Source organism: Xenopus tropicalis, chromosome 5 (genome assembly GCF_000004195.4).
Source record: "Xenopus tropicalis strain Nigerian chromosome 5, UCB_Xtro_10.0, whole genome shotgun sequence".
In the NCBI taxonomy this organism is placed as follows: Eukaryota; Metazoa; Chordata; class Amphibia; order Anura; family Pipidae; genus Xenopus; species Xenopus tropicalis.
In genome coordinates, this window is record NC_030681.2 from 30180048 (window position 1) to 30196588 (window position 16541).

Sequence of the window (16541 nt, forward strand, 5' to 3'; positions counted from 1 at the left end):
AATGTTTAAGATTTATGAAGCAAAAAAATAAGCCGAATGTAAAAATGTGGCACTTAAAAGCCGCCGAGTTCATATGGAAGTCAATGGGAGGTGTCCTAGCAAAATTCAGCCGATTTTAACAGTCACGTTTCAGAGATTCAAATTTTAAATAAAAAGTGCACATGGTAAGTTGAGTTTTTTTCATAAATTTGAATTTTGATAAATATGCCTGTGTGTTCCGTGTAATGGCTTTAAGGAAGCATTAACTGAGTTTTCAATGATTATCCCTTGTTTTCAGTTTTAAGGAGTCAATGTTTGGGATAGATTATTTATTTATTATTTTTATACACAGTGTTTTTTTAAAGGGGTGGTTCAACTTTAGGTTAACTTTTAGTATGTTATACAATGTCCTATTTTTAGCAACTTTGTAATTGTTATTAAATTATTTGCCTCTTTCCTACTTTCAAATAATGGGGGTCACTGCACCCCGGCAGCCAAAAACTATTCCTCTGTGAGGCTACAATTTTATTGTTATTTTTTATTAATTATCTTTATATGCAGGCCCTCTCCTATTCATGTTTCTGTTTCTCGTGCCTGGTTGCTAGAGTAACTAAGACCCTAGCAACCCAATAGCTGCTGAAATACCAAACTGGAGAGCTGCTGAACAAAAAGCTAAATATATGAAAAGCCATAAAAAATTAAGACCAAGTGCAAACTGTCCCAGAGTATTAATATCCACATCATACTAAATGTTAATTTAAAAGTAAACTACCCCTTTAAATAAAAAGTTCTCCACCAATAGGATTGTTTTGCCTCCAATAAGGATTAATTATATCTTAGTTGGGATCAAGTACAAGGTACTGTTTTATTATTACAGAGAAAAAGGAAATAATTTAACCATGAAATAAACCCAATAGGGCTGTTCTGCCCCAATAAGGGGTAATTATATCTTAGTTGGGATCAAGTACAGGTACTGTTTTATTATTACAGAGAAAAAGGAAATAATTTAACCATTAAATAAACCCAATAGGGCTGTTCTGCCCCCAATAAGGGGTAATTATATCTTAGTTGGGATCAAGTACAAGTACTGTTTTATTATTACAGAGAAAATGGAATCATTTAACCATTAAATAAACCCAATAGGGCTGTTCTGCCCCCAATAAGGGGTAATTATATCTTAGTTGGGATCAAGTACAAGTACTGTTTTATTATTACAGAGAAAATGGAATCATTTAACCATTAAATAAACCCAATAGGGCTGTTCTGCCCCCAATAAGGGGTAATTATATCTTAGTTGGGATCAAGTACAAGTACTGTTTTATTATTACAGAGAAAAGGGAATCATTTAACCATGAAATAAACCCAATAGGGCTGTTCTGCCCCAATAAGGGGTAATTATATCTTAGTTGGGATCAAGTACAAGGTACTGTTTTATTATTACAGAGAAAAGGGAATCATTTAACCATTAAATAAACCCAATAGGGCTGTTCTGCCCCCAATAAGGGGTAATTATATCTTAGTTGGGATCAAGTACAAGGTACTGTTTTATTGTTACAGAGAAAAAGGAAATTATTTTTTAAAATTTTAATAATTTCCTTATAATAGAGTCTATGACAGATGGCCTTTCCATAATTTGAAGCTTTCTGGATAACGGGTTTTCCGGATAACAGACCCTATACCTGTATTGCAAAAAAAAGAAAGACATCACAATAATAAAATAAAAAGCTTGCCATATACAACCTGATGATTTAAACTCAAAAACGCTGTTTTTTTTTTATAAATATTCCCTAAGTGAAATATTATTATAAATATTCCCTCTGTGTTGTTGTCTGTATGTAAGCTTGATTTTATTTATACGGCACTGTATATATATATGTATAGATTGTAAGCTCTACGGGGCAGGGACCTCCATCCTCTTGTGTCTTTGACTCTTAACGTATTGCAACTGTATCTTGTATTTATTTGTGCTTATTGTAATACTTTGTATTTATCTATTTTAATACCCCTGTTTATATTAATGTATTCTACTGTACAGCGCTGCGTACATAAGTAGCGCTTTATAAATAAAGTTATACATACATATACTGTATAATGTAGCACTGTACAATATTACAATGTGTTTTAAATATACAATATATATATAATATACAATATATTATATTAAGCTGCATTCAGATTGCATTTAGTTCTTGATGCCACCACATAGCAATAACAATGTGAAAAGATTTCAATTTAGAGAAAATTTCCATGTTATGAAGCTATTTCGAAATGAAGTCAGTAGGTGGCAGCACCATATGCAGCTGAGAAGCAATACACGGTATGGAGCACTATGGCACAGGGAGGTGCGTGAGTTTCCCAAGATACAGGAGCTGAATGAGTGGGGAAGCACACACTGCCTGCATCACTGGCGAGTGGGAGAAGCTCAATAAAAGAGTAGCACGTCCAAAGATTTATGGAAAAATGAAATCATTCTCGTTATTTGACAAAGCTGTTTGATTTCCTCCAGAATCATGTTTCACAATGACTTCAGTGGGAAGGTACAGTATTAATCTTCTTTGTATTCAAATGTGAAGTTTCTTATTCCTGTATTGTCTGTAAGATTTCTATAGATCCTAGTGTAACCCCATTTGTTTTATATTTCGTGGTGCCTGCTTAGAGCTCATTGCTTCTCAGGGTCATGTAGTTACTGAAACCTAGAAATACAATTTCAATTTTGGATCAAACTGATTTTTTTATTTCTAATTTTATACATTAAAGTTAATAGCACATTTTCTAGTGTTGGCTAGTACTGTTTCTGAACACCTTTCTGCTTCCTGCTTTACGATCACCTGGTGAGAGTGAAAATGACCTTCAATGCATATGTTTCAGTATAAGAAAATCTAGTAATAAACATAGATCCTTTTTGATCTGTACGGTGACAACTGCTTGAATAGGGATTCTCTTTTGAGAAAGTTCAATTTATGGGGCAATAACATTAACTCTGTGCGTCTTTTACAATTCTCTTTTTTTATGGCTTGTGTAAATACCATTAACTCACAAAAATCAATGACCAATCTTGTGATGCATTGTTACTGTCTGTGTTGAATAACGTAACATTTTCTATTCATAAAGTTGCTTTTAATTTGAGAGTTTCAAAAATCGGCTCAGTGCCTTTTAGGTTAATATTATGTTTTGTTTTAGCAGAATGCAGCCTATAGAAAAAGGGAATGGCAGCACGCAGACAGCATGACAATACTGTATACCTAAAAAAAAAAAATATTTAATGTTGTCAAATAAATTAGCTATCATTTTTGACATTTGCAGCAGGCTAGGTGGCTTGAAATGCCAAATGGTATTAATAGAAACTATATTAGTCAGTTAAAATGCTGGAATTAATTCCCTTGCTTAAGAAATGGCAATCAATAAGATTCTCCCATGCAAACTTAAATGAAATGAATAATTTACAGCCATGCATTGCAGATACAATTTCTAGCGATAGAGAATAAATGACATACACACCTACATGGCTCCTACTTTGTATTTTTAGATATACAATTACCTCATCGTTACCTCATTCCTATAGCATCAACTTGTGGTTTGCTTCACTTAGGGGAATAAGCTGATATATTCTTCTCTTTCCCATTGACCTTTTCCAGTCAACTCAATCAGATAAATCAACATTGGTAGATCGGATCCTGTACACACAGCTTTCAGGTACACTGTCTGGTCAGATAGTTAAGAAGTTAAAAGTACTCATGCTGTCAGTTAAAAACAAAATAAACCAAAAATGTAAATCATTGCAGCAACACAAGAGCAAACAGATACAATGGGATGAGCACAGCAGAAACGTAGGATCAAAGAAAATCTGCTGTAGTGTCTGCCCCAGATCACAGCCAATGCATGTATAATATTATGTATCGTGCAACATTAATGAATTACAATGGATGTCCTAGAGGCTTGTTTTAAATGAAAGAATCCTCTGCTAGTGGCAGAATAAACATTCAGCATGTAATGACCCCCACACACACTCCATTAACTACAAGCACTTTATAGGAATGGTTCTACTGTAGCACTGTAGTTCTTTGATCACCTCAATGACACCAGAAGAGGTTAAAGCTGTGCAGGTAATGGAAACCACAGCCAGAAATGTGATCTCAAATAAGCTGCACGCCACTTCCTCACACATTATTGGTAGCGAAAAGCAGCAATTTGTATTCAACGGTTAGTGATTTCCTACACACCCTTCGCTTTCCTTTCAGTTTGACAACCTTTTGTATAGCACATTTCCAGGAAACTTTTTTTTCGTAACTATAGAATGTGTTTTTATTTACTATAGAAGGAATATTGCTTTACAATATCTCCAGCACCCTTGCAGGACAAGTACTGGTTTAATGTTGGTTCATAACAGTATTAGCAACAAACTATATAAGAATATTGACAAGTTTGACCAAGAGCTACTGAAAGCTAAAAGTGTTGCTCTGTGTAATATGTCTCTATGTTAAACAGATTCATTTCTTATAAAGAAACCAGTTGTCTGTTGTATAGACTAATTGGTTAAGGCAAGGGTAAAGAGGACATGGTGGAATGCGTCACATGGTACAAGTGCTAATAAAAACCCATATGTATGCCAGGATACAATTACATTTTCAGTTAGAATGCTACTGTGATGGAATTTTTAATTATACATTAAAAACAACAAAAGCAATGTCCTTTGTTATCTTTACATATTTAAGACTAAAATAGAGTAACACTGTTAAACAGATCTGACATTAAGTGGCAGATTTATAAAAATGTCAGTTTAGAGCTTAATGAACAAAAACGTATTAATTGCTAAACTCTAACTTTCATCCATTAATAAATACGCTTCTTAGAACCCCATAGGAATGAATAGAACGTGGGTGAGTTTTTTGTACTAAGCTGTAAACTCACATTTTGATAAATCTGCTCCTATGTATTTTAAATTTCAAATAATCTTCTAATGGTTTAAAACAGATGCACCAATTTGTAAGGGAAGCTGTGTAAACATTTATTTCTAATGAGCTTATTGACTGATCAGCATGCTAATTTGTTTCAGCACAGACTTGGACCAGGAAATGTTTACATTCCAACTCTTACGATACAGACTGAAGTAATGACTTGGCTTGGAAAGGCTCTGTCCCTACATGCTGTAATCCCAAGGAGTTACCATCGGTGAGCACACTTTGTATTCACCATTTCAAAGGCAGCAACTTGACGTATTAGCCATGGCTTTCAATAACCTGGGGGCGATGTACAGTCTGGATGAGGACTTCTATGCAAGAAACTTTACCTATCCGTTCAACTACAGTGATTACGAGTTTGACGATGATGATGTCACCAAGACAAGGACATTTTATGCAGCAAAGATCGTGATTGGGGTCGCCCTTGTGTGCATCATGCTGATCTGTGGCATTGGAAACTTTATTTTCATTGCGGCCCTCGCTCGATATAAGAAATTGAGAAATTTAACAAACTTGCTGATTGCTAACCTGGCAATTTCTGATTTTATAGTGGCGATTGTGTGCTGCCCCTTTGAAATGGACTATTACGTGGTGAAACAGCTGTCCTGGGAGCATGGACATGTCCTGTGTGCCTCTGTCAATTACCTAAGAACCGTGTCTCTGTATGTTTCCACAAATGCACTTCTTGCAATCGCAGTTGACCGGTAAGATTTATTTTCTTTTGGTTTGGAATTGCCTAAGCTATTAACTGTATTGATTGCACAGTGGCTGCTGGAGAAGGGAAGCAAGCTTTTCTTACACTTTTAGAGTTTACCACAGAATAATTCATCCACTTTCTATTCATTCCTATGGGATTTAAACAGGCGTATTTATGAATGGGTGAAAGTTAGAGTTCACCATTTAATAAATACACTTCTAAAAATCCCATAGGAATGAAAAGAAAACAGGTGAATTTTTTTTGTGGCAAACTCTCATGTATAAAATCTCATATTTTGATAAATCTGTCTCTTTGTCTTCCCTTCTTTAAAAAATAATATTTGTCAAAAATACTTTTCCTAAAACTTTTGAAAATGAAATCAGTTTATCCTGCTGTTTTCTCTTTACATGAGTTTTTTTTCCTGAACCTGATATTAACCATTATGTCCTTTTTAAAAGAAATTGTTGACACTTACTTATAATTATTTTTTGCTTGCCAAATTCAGTCCTTTCATAGAACTTTATTGACACTGGTAAAATGTCACAATTTTTCTAAGAATATTTTTGGATGCTTAGTAAGTTGAGGAATCAGTACAGGTATGGGACCTGTTATCCAGAATGCTCAGGACCTGGGGTTTTCCGGATAAGGGGTCTTTCTGTAATTTGGATCTCCATACCGTAAATCTGCTAAAAAATCATTTAAACATTAAATAAACCCAATAGGATTGTTTTGCCCCAATAAAGATTAATTATAATTTAGTTGGGATCAAGTACAGGTACTGTTCTATTATTACAGAGAAAAAGGAATCATTTAACTATTAAATAAACCCAATAGGACTGTTCTGCCCCCAATAAGGGGTAATTATATCTTAGTTGGGATCAAGTACAGGTACTGTTTTATTATTACAGAGAAAAGGGAATCATTTAACCATTAAATAAACCCAATAGGGCTGTTCTGCCCCCAATAAGGGGTAATTATATCTTAGTTGGGATCAAGTACAAGTACTGTTTTATTATTACAGAGAAAAGGGAATCATTTAACCATTAAATAAACCCAATAGGGCTGTTCTGCCCCAATAAGGGGTAATTATATCTTAGTTGGGATCAAGTACAAGTACTGTTTTATTATTACAGAGAAAAGGGAATCATTTAACCATTAAATAAACCCAATAGGGCTGTTCTGCCCCCAATAAGGGGTAATTATATCTTAGTTGGGATCAAGTACAGGTACTGTTTTATTATTACAGAGAAAACGGAAATATATTTTAAAAATGTGAATTATTTCCTTAAAATGGAGTCTATGGGAGATGGCCTTTCCATAATTTGGAACTTTTTGGATAACGGGTTTCTGAATAACAGGTCCCATACCTGTATTAAAAATGACTGATTTTTTTCTGCGACTTTGGGGCAATAACAGGCTATGATGAACTGGCCCTTTAAAATATATAAATACTTGCTGATCAACAACAGGTACGGGATCCAATATCCAGAAACCCATTATCCAGAAAGCTCAGTAATATGGGAAGGCCATCTCCTGTAGACCCCATTTTAATCAAATAATTCAGTTTTTTTTAAAAATGATTTCCTTTTTCTCTGTAATAATAAAACAGTACCTTGTACTTGATCCCAACTAAGATATAAATAATATACATAACAATCCTATTGGGTTTATTTAATTTTTACATGATTTTTTAGTAGACTTAAGGTATGGAGATCTAAATTACAGAAAGTCTCCTTATCTAGAAAACCCCAGGTCCCAAGCATTCTGGATAACAGGTCCCATACTTGTACATGCATTTTTTTCATTAATTAGCTGGAAAGAGAATTCCTTATTTCTGAGACTCAGTATAGTTTAATTATGAAAATATACTTGTTTTTCTTAAAAAAAAAAAAAAGCAATAGTCTATACCATAATTAAAAACAATGTTTATATAATAACAACAAATTTCAGTGTCAGCAGTGACCCCTTCTGATTTAGAATTACAGACAGAATGTGGTACGAACATAAACAGAAAAGCTTATGATCCCAGTTAGTGAAATCTACAAATCAATTAATGTCACATATTCTGTATTGTACTGTGCACAAGGTAATACAATATAACTGAAGTCATGGCTAAATAACAAAGACATCCAAGTATAATTACAGCAGATTTATAGTTACTCTCAAATCAAACAACTGCAATAAAAACAAAATGAGCTTTAATATCAAAATCAATCCGCAGGCCAAGAAAATAAATCTATTTAGTAAACCTTTATTATGACTGTATTATTATTATTAAAATATGTCATCATAATCTGAAAATCCATGTTTGGTTTCCATTCGAAAACATCCCATTTTGTTCTTAAATAGAAATCAACGGCCAAACATCTAAACAGCCAGTAATTTCAGAGCAATGGCACGCAAGGCGACTGTCAGACTCAACTTTGTAGATCAGCAATCACCACTGACCTTAAGAGTAATCACCTGGGCCCTTCCAATGCACTTACAAGTCATGTGATTATCACTCAAAATGCTCACTGCCATGTTTCCAGTCGATAGGGAGCATCCTGTCAGGGTGTTAGAGCCCAGTGCCACTGCTGCTGAGCTCTAACACCCCATTCAACAGAATGCCCAGTGCAGCTTAACATTTGGAAACTGACACAGGTGCTCTCTTTGTCAGAAAAGAATTGATAAATGGGTAAATATCAACATGCTGGGAATTCTTCAGGATTTCCAGTTCAACCCTGATCATCTGAAATATAAATGAAGGCATTAAAAATATCTTTGTATGGCATTTGGTAGGAACTAGTTTGGTAGAACCTCAGTGTTACTCATAAAAATAAATAAGTAATAAACTACAACTTAATAGTAAAGGTTATACTTCTAAAATGGCCCATATTTAGGCAGCCATTGTAATTAAGTCAAATTTATTTTTAGTAACCCCTTATGGTGATGCCATATAGTAAAATGTGTTAGTTTAGTGTTTGCTGGTAGATCAGGACATCTTTGATTGATGTATATTTTATGAAACAAGACAGAAAACATCATGTGTAGTAGAATGGATAGGAGTTTTCTTCAGTAATATTGGCACCATGGAAGCTACTGGTTTTGGAGGCTCAGCAGTTAAAAGAGCCTTACCCCCATATGTAAAAAGAGGCACTAAGTTTGCCCAGAAGCAGTAACCCTTAGCAACCAATAAAATGTTTGATTTTAAACATGTGACCAATAAATTCTCCTGGCTGATTGGTGGCTATGGGTTACTGCTCCTGGGCAAACTTAATGCCTTTTATTACATAACACCCTAAAGGGCTGATTCACTAAGGTGCATAAATCGAGCGCTATTTATAGCATACGTTAAAAATGTTATCATGTCTTATTTTTCACGTCTTAATGCACGATTCACTAAAAGGATATTTGTGTTTATTTAGACGCGATGCTGTTTGCGTTATTTAAGTTGCGAAGACTATTTTCGTGCGGTATTTGACGCAGTGCGTGCTAATTAACGCACGTGTGCTACTTATCACGCGCACGCCATATTAGCCATACACACCATTATGCTGGTAAAACTACTTTTTTTGAAAATGACCATTTCCCTGCAAACTGGCGGCTGCATCACTCTAGGGCCAACACAGACTGAATTAATCCCACTGCAAAGTCCATATTGTGTTGCCAAAAGCTCATGAACTGTACTTTTCTATAATTACCGCCTGCCCCAAGTAGGTGTTCATTTTCGCACAGACTAATGCGATATTTAGTGCTTCTAAGTGTTTGTGACTCATGCGTTAGTATTATTTCTGTGCGAGAATTAACACAATGCGGTAAAATTAACGCATTTGGTTGCACACTATTTAACGCATGCGATGTGCGAATTAACGCATGCGATAATACTTTAGCAAATCACAAGTTTTTTTTGCGTCAATTTTAACGCAAAAAAGCATGCAATAAGCATTATCGCACTTTAGTGGATCAACCCTTAAGTGTTTTAGGTAGGAATGATGTCTGCATCATTCCTACCTAAAACACTTAAGGGTTGATTCACTAAAAAGTATTATACACCTGAACTGAAAAACTGTGTAAGAACAATCTATAGGCATATAAAACTCACATACAGCAAGTGTTAAAAGTAAAATAAATGTTGCATATGAATATAAATTATAACACCAAAAGGTATTTAAAACAAAAATGGCTTTATTCAAGGCAGGATCCACATTTATAATAGTGGTACAGCAGCAACCAATAAGCAATTGAGATGAGTTTAAGTGGGCTTGCTGCCATTCTTGGAGATGCTATTCTAGGAAGTATTCCCTTGTGTGAGATACAGACGGGTTTTTATTCTGGAATCTAATTTACAGAATCTGTGCAGCTGAAAACCTGGGGCAAGATAGACTGTTCACTGCTGATCGGGCACTGGCAGGAGCCCATAAAATAAGGCAAAGTTATTGGGCTTATGGGTTAAAAAAAGAAAAGTGCCTATGAGGTAATAGGGGCAGAAGGGGCAGAAGGGGCAATGGCTGATCTATAGATAGCTCACCCCAACAGACTGGACAGCTTGAATTAAGATGTTGGGGAGAGCAGCCTTAAGCTGGTATGTTTGGTGCAAGATGATGCTCAGAGCACCCCTGGAGTCAGCTGCTGTAATACAGGAGGGAGGAGTATTAAAGCACCAAGATGTTGTAATAGGGGATTTAGTTATAAAAATATTTGGACCCCACATAGATAGGGTTAGAATGTTGGAGGAGATTTTATAGTAGACATAAGTGAGTGAACAATAAGAGATGAGTCTATTCTATTCTAGTAGGGACATGAGTCTATTCTATTCTAGTAGGGACATGAGTAAGGTAGCAGAAAGTTGGGGTGTAGACTTGGATAAACACAGCATACATGATTAGGAAGAACAAAATAAAAAATTTAGGATTGGCATATGTAAATGATCCTGAGCTTGAGTTAATGGCACCGAATTATCAATATGGTGTTGTTGGTAAACTATAATACAGAGTTTGGAGTAACACAATTAGATGGCAAATATTCAAGAATACATACTCTTTTGAATAGACTGGGTAATAGAAATATGTAGGGGGTATGTCTGCATAACGTTCAGGAACTTCCTTGCTTTTCTTCAGTATTTAGGCAGAGACCTTGTAAGAAAGCTGTGTGTCAATGTTAAGCTTGGCAAATACAGACCTATAAGTTTGGATTCTCTAGGGGTGAAGCACCAGCCCAGGGTATTTCTGTAAAAGCTCCTCATCGTCATCTTCATTTACTTTTTCCATTGACTCTCGATTTTGGTCGGGGAGGCACATATGCAGTAGAGCGAAAGCCAAGCTTCTTTACTCTACTGCATATGCGCCTGCCCAGAGAAAAGGAGATAGAACATGAAGAGCATGCTGATTGAGCTTCTATAGAAATACTCTGGGCCAGTGCAGTTTTTGGAGAAGAAGAGTAGTGATGGGACAGGCATGGATTTGCAGTGAAATTCCTCATTTCGCCATCAGCAAATTTTTTCACAAAACTTAGTTCTCTTTTAAGTCTAGAAAAGATTTTCTGTGGGCAGATTTGCCCAGTTGGCCAACAGATTTATTATATATAATAATTATTATAATTATATATAAATCTTACTTTCTATTTATTTTCGCCATTGAATTTGTCAGACCAGTCCTAACCATGGCTTTATGCTATGCCCGGATCTTGAGAGAACTTTAGTTCAAGCCTCTTATGCCTCTTCTTTCCTTTGTACTTGTAATAATACTCACTCACACCCTACTTCTCCTCTAAAGTTGAAATGAGGCCTGTGGGGTACACTATTGAGTATTGCCAAAGCATTGTAGGGGGTAGGACTAAAAGGAATGGGGGTTTTAGGGGTAAGTGGCATTTATATGCTTTAGTTAGATGCCCCCATGATTCAGCTTCAGCCTGTATTTTGTTAACACTGTCCCACTGTAGCCCTGCCAGGTACATATACAAAATAAAGAAGTGTGACTCAAGTGTAAAATGAGCCTAAATGAAATAGAGGAAAGAAAGGGTTGTGAATTTATAAATATAGAACATGTCCCAGTCTCCCATCCCTCATGTTTCCATCTAATCCCAATTTATTTGTAAATACGTACAACTCCTTTTTATAGACTTAGGGGCTGATTTACTTACCCACGAACGGGTCGAAATGAGTCCGATTGCGTTTTTTTCGTAATGATCGGTATTTTGCGAATTTTTCGTATGTTTTGCGATTTTTTCGGATTCTGTACGAATTTTTCGTTACCAATACGATTTTTGCGTAAAAACGCGAGTTTTTCGTAGCCATTACGAAAGTTGCGTAAAATCTGGCGATTTTTCGTAGCGTTAAAACTTGCGCAAAAAGTTGCGCTTTTTTCGTAGCGTTAAAACTTACGCGAAACTTTGCACCTTTTAAGTTTTAACGCTACGAAAAATGCGCAACTTTTCGCGTAAGTTTTAACGCTACGAAAAATGCGCAACTTTTTACGCAACTTTCGTACGATGGATACGAATAACTCGCGTTTTTACGCAAAAATCGTATTGGTAACGAAAAATTCGTAAAGAATCCGAAAAAAATCGCAAAACATACGAAAAAGTCGCAAAATGTTCGTTTTCAAGTCGGAACTTTTCCAATTCGGGTCGGATTCGTGGGTTAGTAAATCAGCCCCTTAGAGAATTGAAAACTACACATTATTATTATTTATTTATTTAAGTATTATCTGTTGTGAGACATGCAATGAATAAGATTATTTGGTGTATTTCCACCAGTGTTACAGTGTAAAGGTGGGATACAAGTAGCACCAGGTAAAATGCCTGGTTTGGCAGCAGGTAATGCTGTGTTTAAGTTACTGCCTGTCTGGAAAAGGCAAATTAATAGGTCCCTTGAGTAAAGGAGGAGAGTAGGAAAAGAGTAGGAAAGACCTTCTATTCCGAACTCCAGTTAATGTTTTCAGTTGGCCAGCTGTAGGGAGCTGCCTGATTAGATTGCAGGTGAGCAGCAAATAAAAGGGCTGTGGGATTACACAGTAGGGGTTGAGTTGGAGGTTGGTTCTTGACTCAGAAGGTCACTCTCAGAGCAGGGCACAGGGCAGGAAGGCTGCCTGTGTTAGGAACTCCCAGAAGAGCTGGGGGTGCCTCCTGCCACTGTGAGGAGCAGAGGGAGTCGTGACCAGGCGGATGTGAGCTATGAGGAGTCAGTAAGACTTAAGGTGAAGCCTGAGTGTTCACGAGTGTGAGTCACCGTGGATGTGAGAAAGTCACTGGGGATGGTGTGAAACTCTGTAAAGGTTCAAGAGGTTAGAAGTTACCCTGGAAGCTGAGAGCCCTGAAGAAGGGACAAGCAATAAACATGAACTGTTTATGAACTGACTTATTTAAAAACGTATGTTTTTAAATAAACCTGTGTTTTGCCTGAAGAAGTCGTGTCCCTGTCTCTTATGCTCCAGATCTTCTGCTTACCTGCCTACCATTGCTAATTTCTCCCACAAACTAAGCGTACAGGCAGTCAGCATGTCACACTGTATAGCATCAATATATTCTGCAGCACTTTACATAGGTTATACATTATTAATGTCAGTCACTGCTCCTGCTTACAATATGAGATCTCTATGATACTTCATATACATCAGATATCAGGAGCCAATTGACCTTACTAAAATAACCAGAGTACTAGGTGCAAAACCTTAAGCACAAAAACAACATATAAGCATCTTGCAGATAGCACCCAGCTGGAGTTGAACTTAAGACCCTAGCAGTACATGGCAGCAATGCTAACCACTCTAGCATCACAATGCCCATATTTAATATTTCATTGTGATTAATATTAAAACCAGTCATTAAATTTAGATGCAGACGTTACTGTAATTCACAAACCAATAAAAAGACCTATGAAAAGATCTAATGTGACTGGTATAAGACTAAAATCCAATGATTGGTATACTAATGAGGTATTTTTAATGCTGTGGAAATTTTAATGAAGTTTCATTTCATGCACTGAACAATTTCAATAGTTTTAACTCCGACTTTCATATTTTCCAGGTATTTGGCAATTGTTCATCCATTAAAGCCGCGAATGAATTATCAGACTGCTTCATTCCTGATTGGGTCGGTTTGGATTGTCTCTTTGCTTATTGCCATACCCTCAGCTTACTTTGCAACAGAATCAGTGCTCTTCATGGTTAAAAACCAAGAAAAGATTTTCTGTGGGCAGATTTGGCCAGTCGACCAACAGATTTATTATAAATCTTACTTTCTATTTATTTTCGCCATTGAATTTGTCGGCCCAGTCCTAACCATGACTTTATGCTATGCCAGGATCTCAAGAGAACTTTGGTTCAAGACTGTACCTGGCTTTCAGACTGAGCAAATCCGCAAACGACTGCGCTGCCGCCGTAAGACCGTCTTGGTGTTGATGTGCATCCTCACAGCTTATGTTCTCTGTTGGGCACCTTTTTATGGATTTGCCATCGTTCGGGATTTTTTTCCAACGATATTTGTTAAAGAGAAGCATTACCTTTCCGCGTTCTACATCGTGGAGTGCATTGCAATGAGCAACAGCATGATCAACACCATGTGTTTTGTGACAGTTAAAAATAATACCATGAAATATTTCAAGAAGATTATGCTGTTGAGATGGCGCTCCACATACAGCGGAAGTAAAGGTAGCGCCGAGCTGGATCTAAAAACGAGTGGGGTGCCTGTTACGGAAGAAGTAGATTGCATCAGGTTGAAATGATTATTTTCATATCTCTCTGTATTAAACATATGTAATATATTTCCATTCCTTATTTAATCTGATTTACAATAAGTTTATTGAGAACAGGGTTGAAAATGCAGGGTTTTATTAAAGGGACGCCATACCTTTGTTTTAGAATTTTCATTTTGTATTTGTGTATTAAGAGGTGACGGTACAATTATATTCATATTGCCTCTTTCCCCTCCAGTTTTTTTAAGGATTTACTTGATTGCCTTGCTTGCCTCTCCAAAGCCACCATCGTCCTTGTCAACTCCAACAGCTTTCTTATTGTACTCAATCCCAACTAAGATATGATGAATCCTTATTGTAGCAAAACCAATCCCATTGGGTCTAATTACTGTTTAAATAATTTTTTAGTAGATTTAAGGTATCAAGATACAAATTATGGAAAGACTCCTTATCCAGAGCGTCCTGGATTACTCGTCCCATACCTGTATATGGAACTCTTAATACAAAGACATAATATGATACCAGCATAAGGTTTCTTCCACGTACCTAGAAAATGTGCTGCAAAAGCATTTTTTAATAGGGATAAACAATTTTTGTGCCTAGGACTTCGTAGATAAATTTGCATTTTTGCAACAGCCAAAAATGTTTGAGAATTTTGCTATGCATTTCATTTCGCTGGAAAAAAAAAAAAAATTATGCAGGCAAAATAGAAAATAAATGCCCATTGACTTCAATGCATTTAGCCTAAAAAAGCTTGTGAAAAAAAACACCCATTGACTTCAGTGCATGTGGAACAAGAAAAAACAGCCAATGAGTGGAAAAAAAAGTGCCCATTGCAATGCATTTGGATAGTTTCACTCATTAGTAGTCTTTGAAGTAGATACAGAAAATTGAATTACAAATCAATACTCTTTGTTTTTAAATGACATGTAAACCCATCATTTTCCTACCATGTATATAAGTTGGGCACATCTCTCCCACCCAAAGCAGGCCATTAGTATTGCATACATCCCGTCTGTTTGCCACCACTAGTGATGAGCAAATTTTTTCGCCAGGCATGGATTCAAATTGAATTTCACATTGGCGAATTATTTCAGAAAATTTCCTGCGGGAAAATTAGTTGCGCGTCAAAAAATGTCATTGCGTGTCAAATTGGGCGCTGTCACATCAGATTGGGCGTGGTCGCGTCAAAAAAGGGTGCGGTCACATAAAAAAAACGCGGGTGACAAAAAAGACACGGGTGACAAACAAATCATGCGATAAATGCGTTTTGCAAATTTTTCGCCGTTCCGTGAATTTTCTTGCCTTTTCTTGAATTTTATTGAGAAGCGAAATGGGACAGATTTGCTCATCACTAGCCAGCACCATTACATTTTCAAAAACAAACAGCAGCTTTTACCCAGCAGCCATTTTTCCTTTGACATCATCAGTGGCTTTACAACAGCCTATGTGTAGTGATGAGCAAATCTGTTCCGTTTCGCTTCGCCGAAAAATTCGCAAATCTTTCAAAAGATCCGTGAAACGGCGAAAATGTTGTGTGCCAAAAAAAATTGTTGCCTGCGGCTATTGTTTCGTTGCCCGCGGCTATTATTTTGTCGCACGGCTATTGTTTCGTCGCCTGCGGCTATTATTTTGTTGCGCGCCTATTGTTTCGCCGCCAGCGGCTATTATTTAGTCGCACGGCTATTCTTTTGTTGCCCGCGGCTATTATTTCGTCGCGCGTCTATTCTTTTGGCGCCCGCGACTATTCTTTTTTGACGCCGGCGACAATTTTTGGACGTGCGGAGAATCCATGCCTGGCGAAACATTTCGCCCATCACTACCCATGTGCTTTGTAATGTTCCCACAATGAAGAATGCAGGATCACACAGGTAAAACTTACTTTGATAAGTCCTGCTTGGATTGTGCTCTGTAACGGTTAAATTGAGCTCAGGATAGGAGTTTAGGAGAATAAACATTTTTCTCCAACAGTGTACAACTACAGCAGAGTTCCTATGGAAAGTAGCAGTGCCATCTATTCATTGGTTGCTAGACTGGAGGGTGTGTTTGGTAACCTGAGTTGATAAGAACTGAGCATGCTCAGTAAGCCAAGCGCCAATGTCAATTCCTAAGGGAGGGGCTGAGTGAGTTAGAGGAGGAGAAGGAATCCCAAGTGATTAAGGGCATGCTGTTTACTCTTTAATTTTTTTGTAAGGGGGTTTACATGTCCTATAAGGGTTGTCCTTTCAAACTTATT

General features: G+C 36.7%; 1 protein-coding gene across 1 annotated transcript; it reads left to right on the plus strand.

Annotated features, from left to right (window-relative positions):
• Positions 1 to 2384: 2384 nt before the first annotated feature.
• prokr2 (prokineticin receptor 2) lies at positions 2385 to 14618 on the plus strand. Its single transcript, XM_018094071.2, has 3 exons — positions 2385 to 2516; positions 5038 to 5641; positions 13639 to 14618. The coding sequence occupies exons 2-3, from the start codon at positions 5202 to 5204 to the stop codon at positions 14333 to 14335; spliced, it is 1137 nt and encodes a 378-aa protein (XP_017949560.1). The 5' UTR covers positions 2385 to 2516; positions 5038 to 5201; the 3' UTR covers positions 14336 to 14618.
• Positions 14619 to 16541: the final 1923 nt, after the last annotated feature.

Bases quoted from the DNA above. Each gene is read 5' to 3' on its own strand.
- prokr2 (XM_018094071.2), top strand. From the start codon at position 5,202: ATGGCTTTCAATAACCTGGGGGCGATGTACAGTCTGGATGAGGACTTC. The intron at 5,642-13,638 runs GTAAGATTTATT...CATATTTTCCAG, and splicing joins CTTGCAATCGCAGTTGACCG to GTATTTGGCAATTGTTCATC.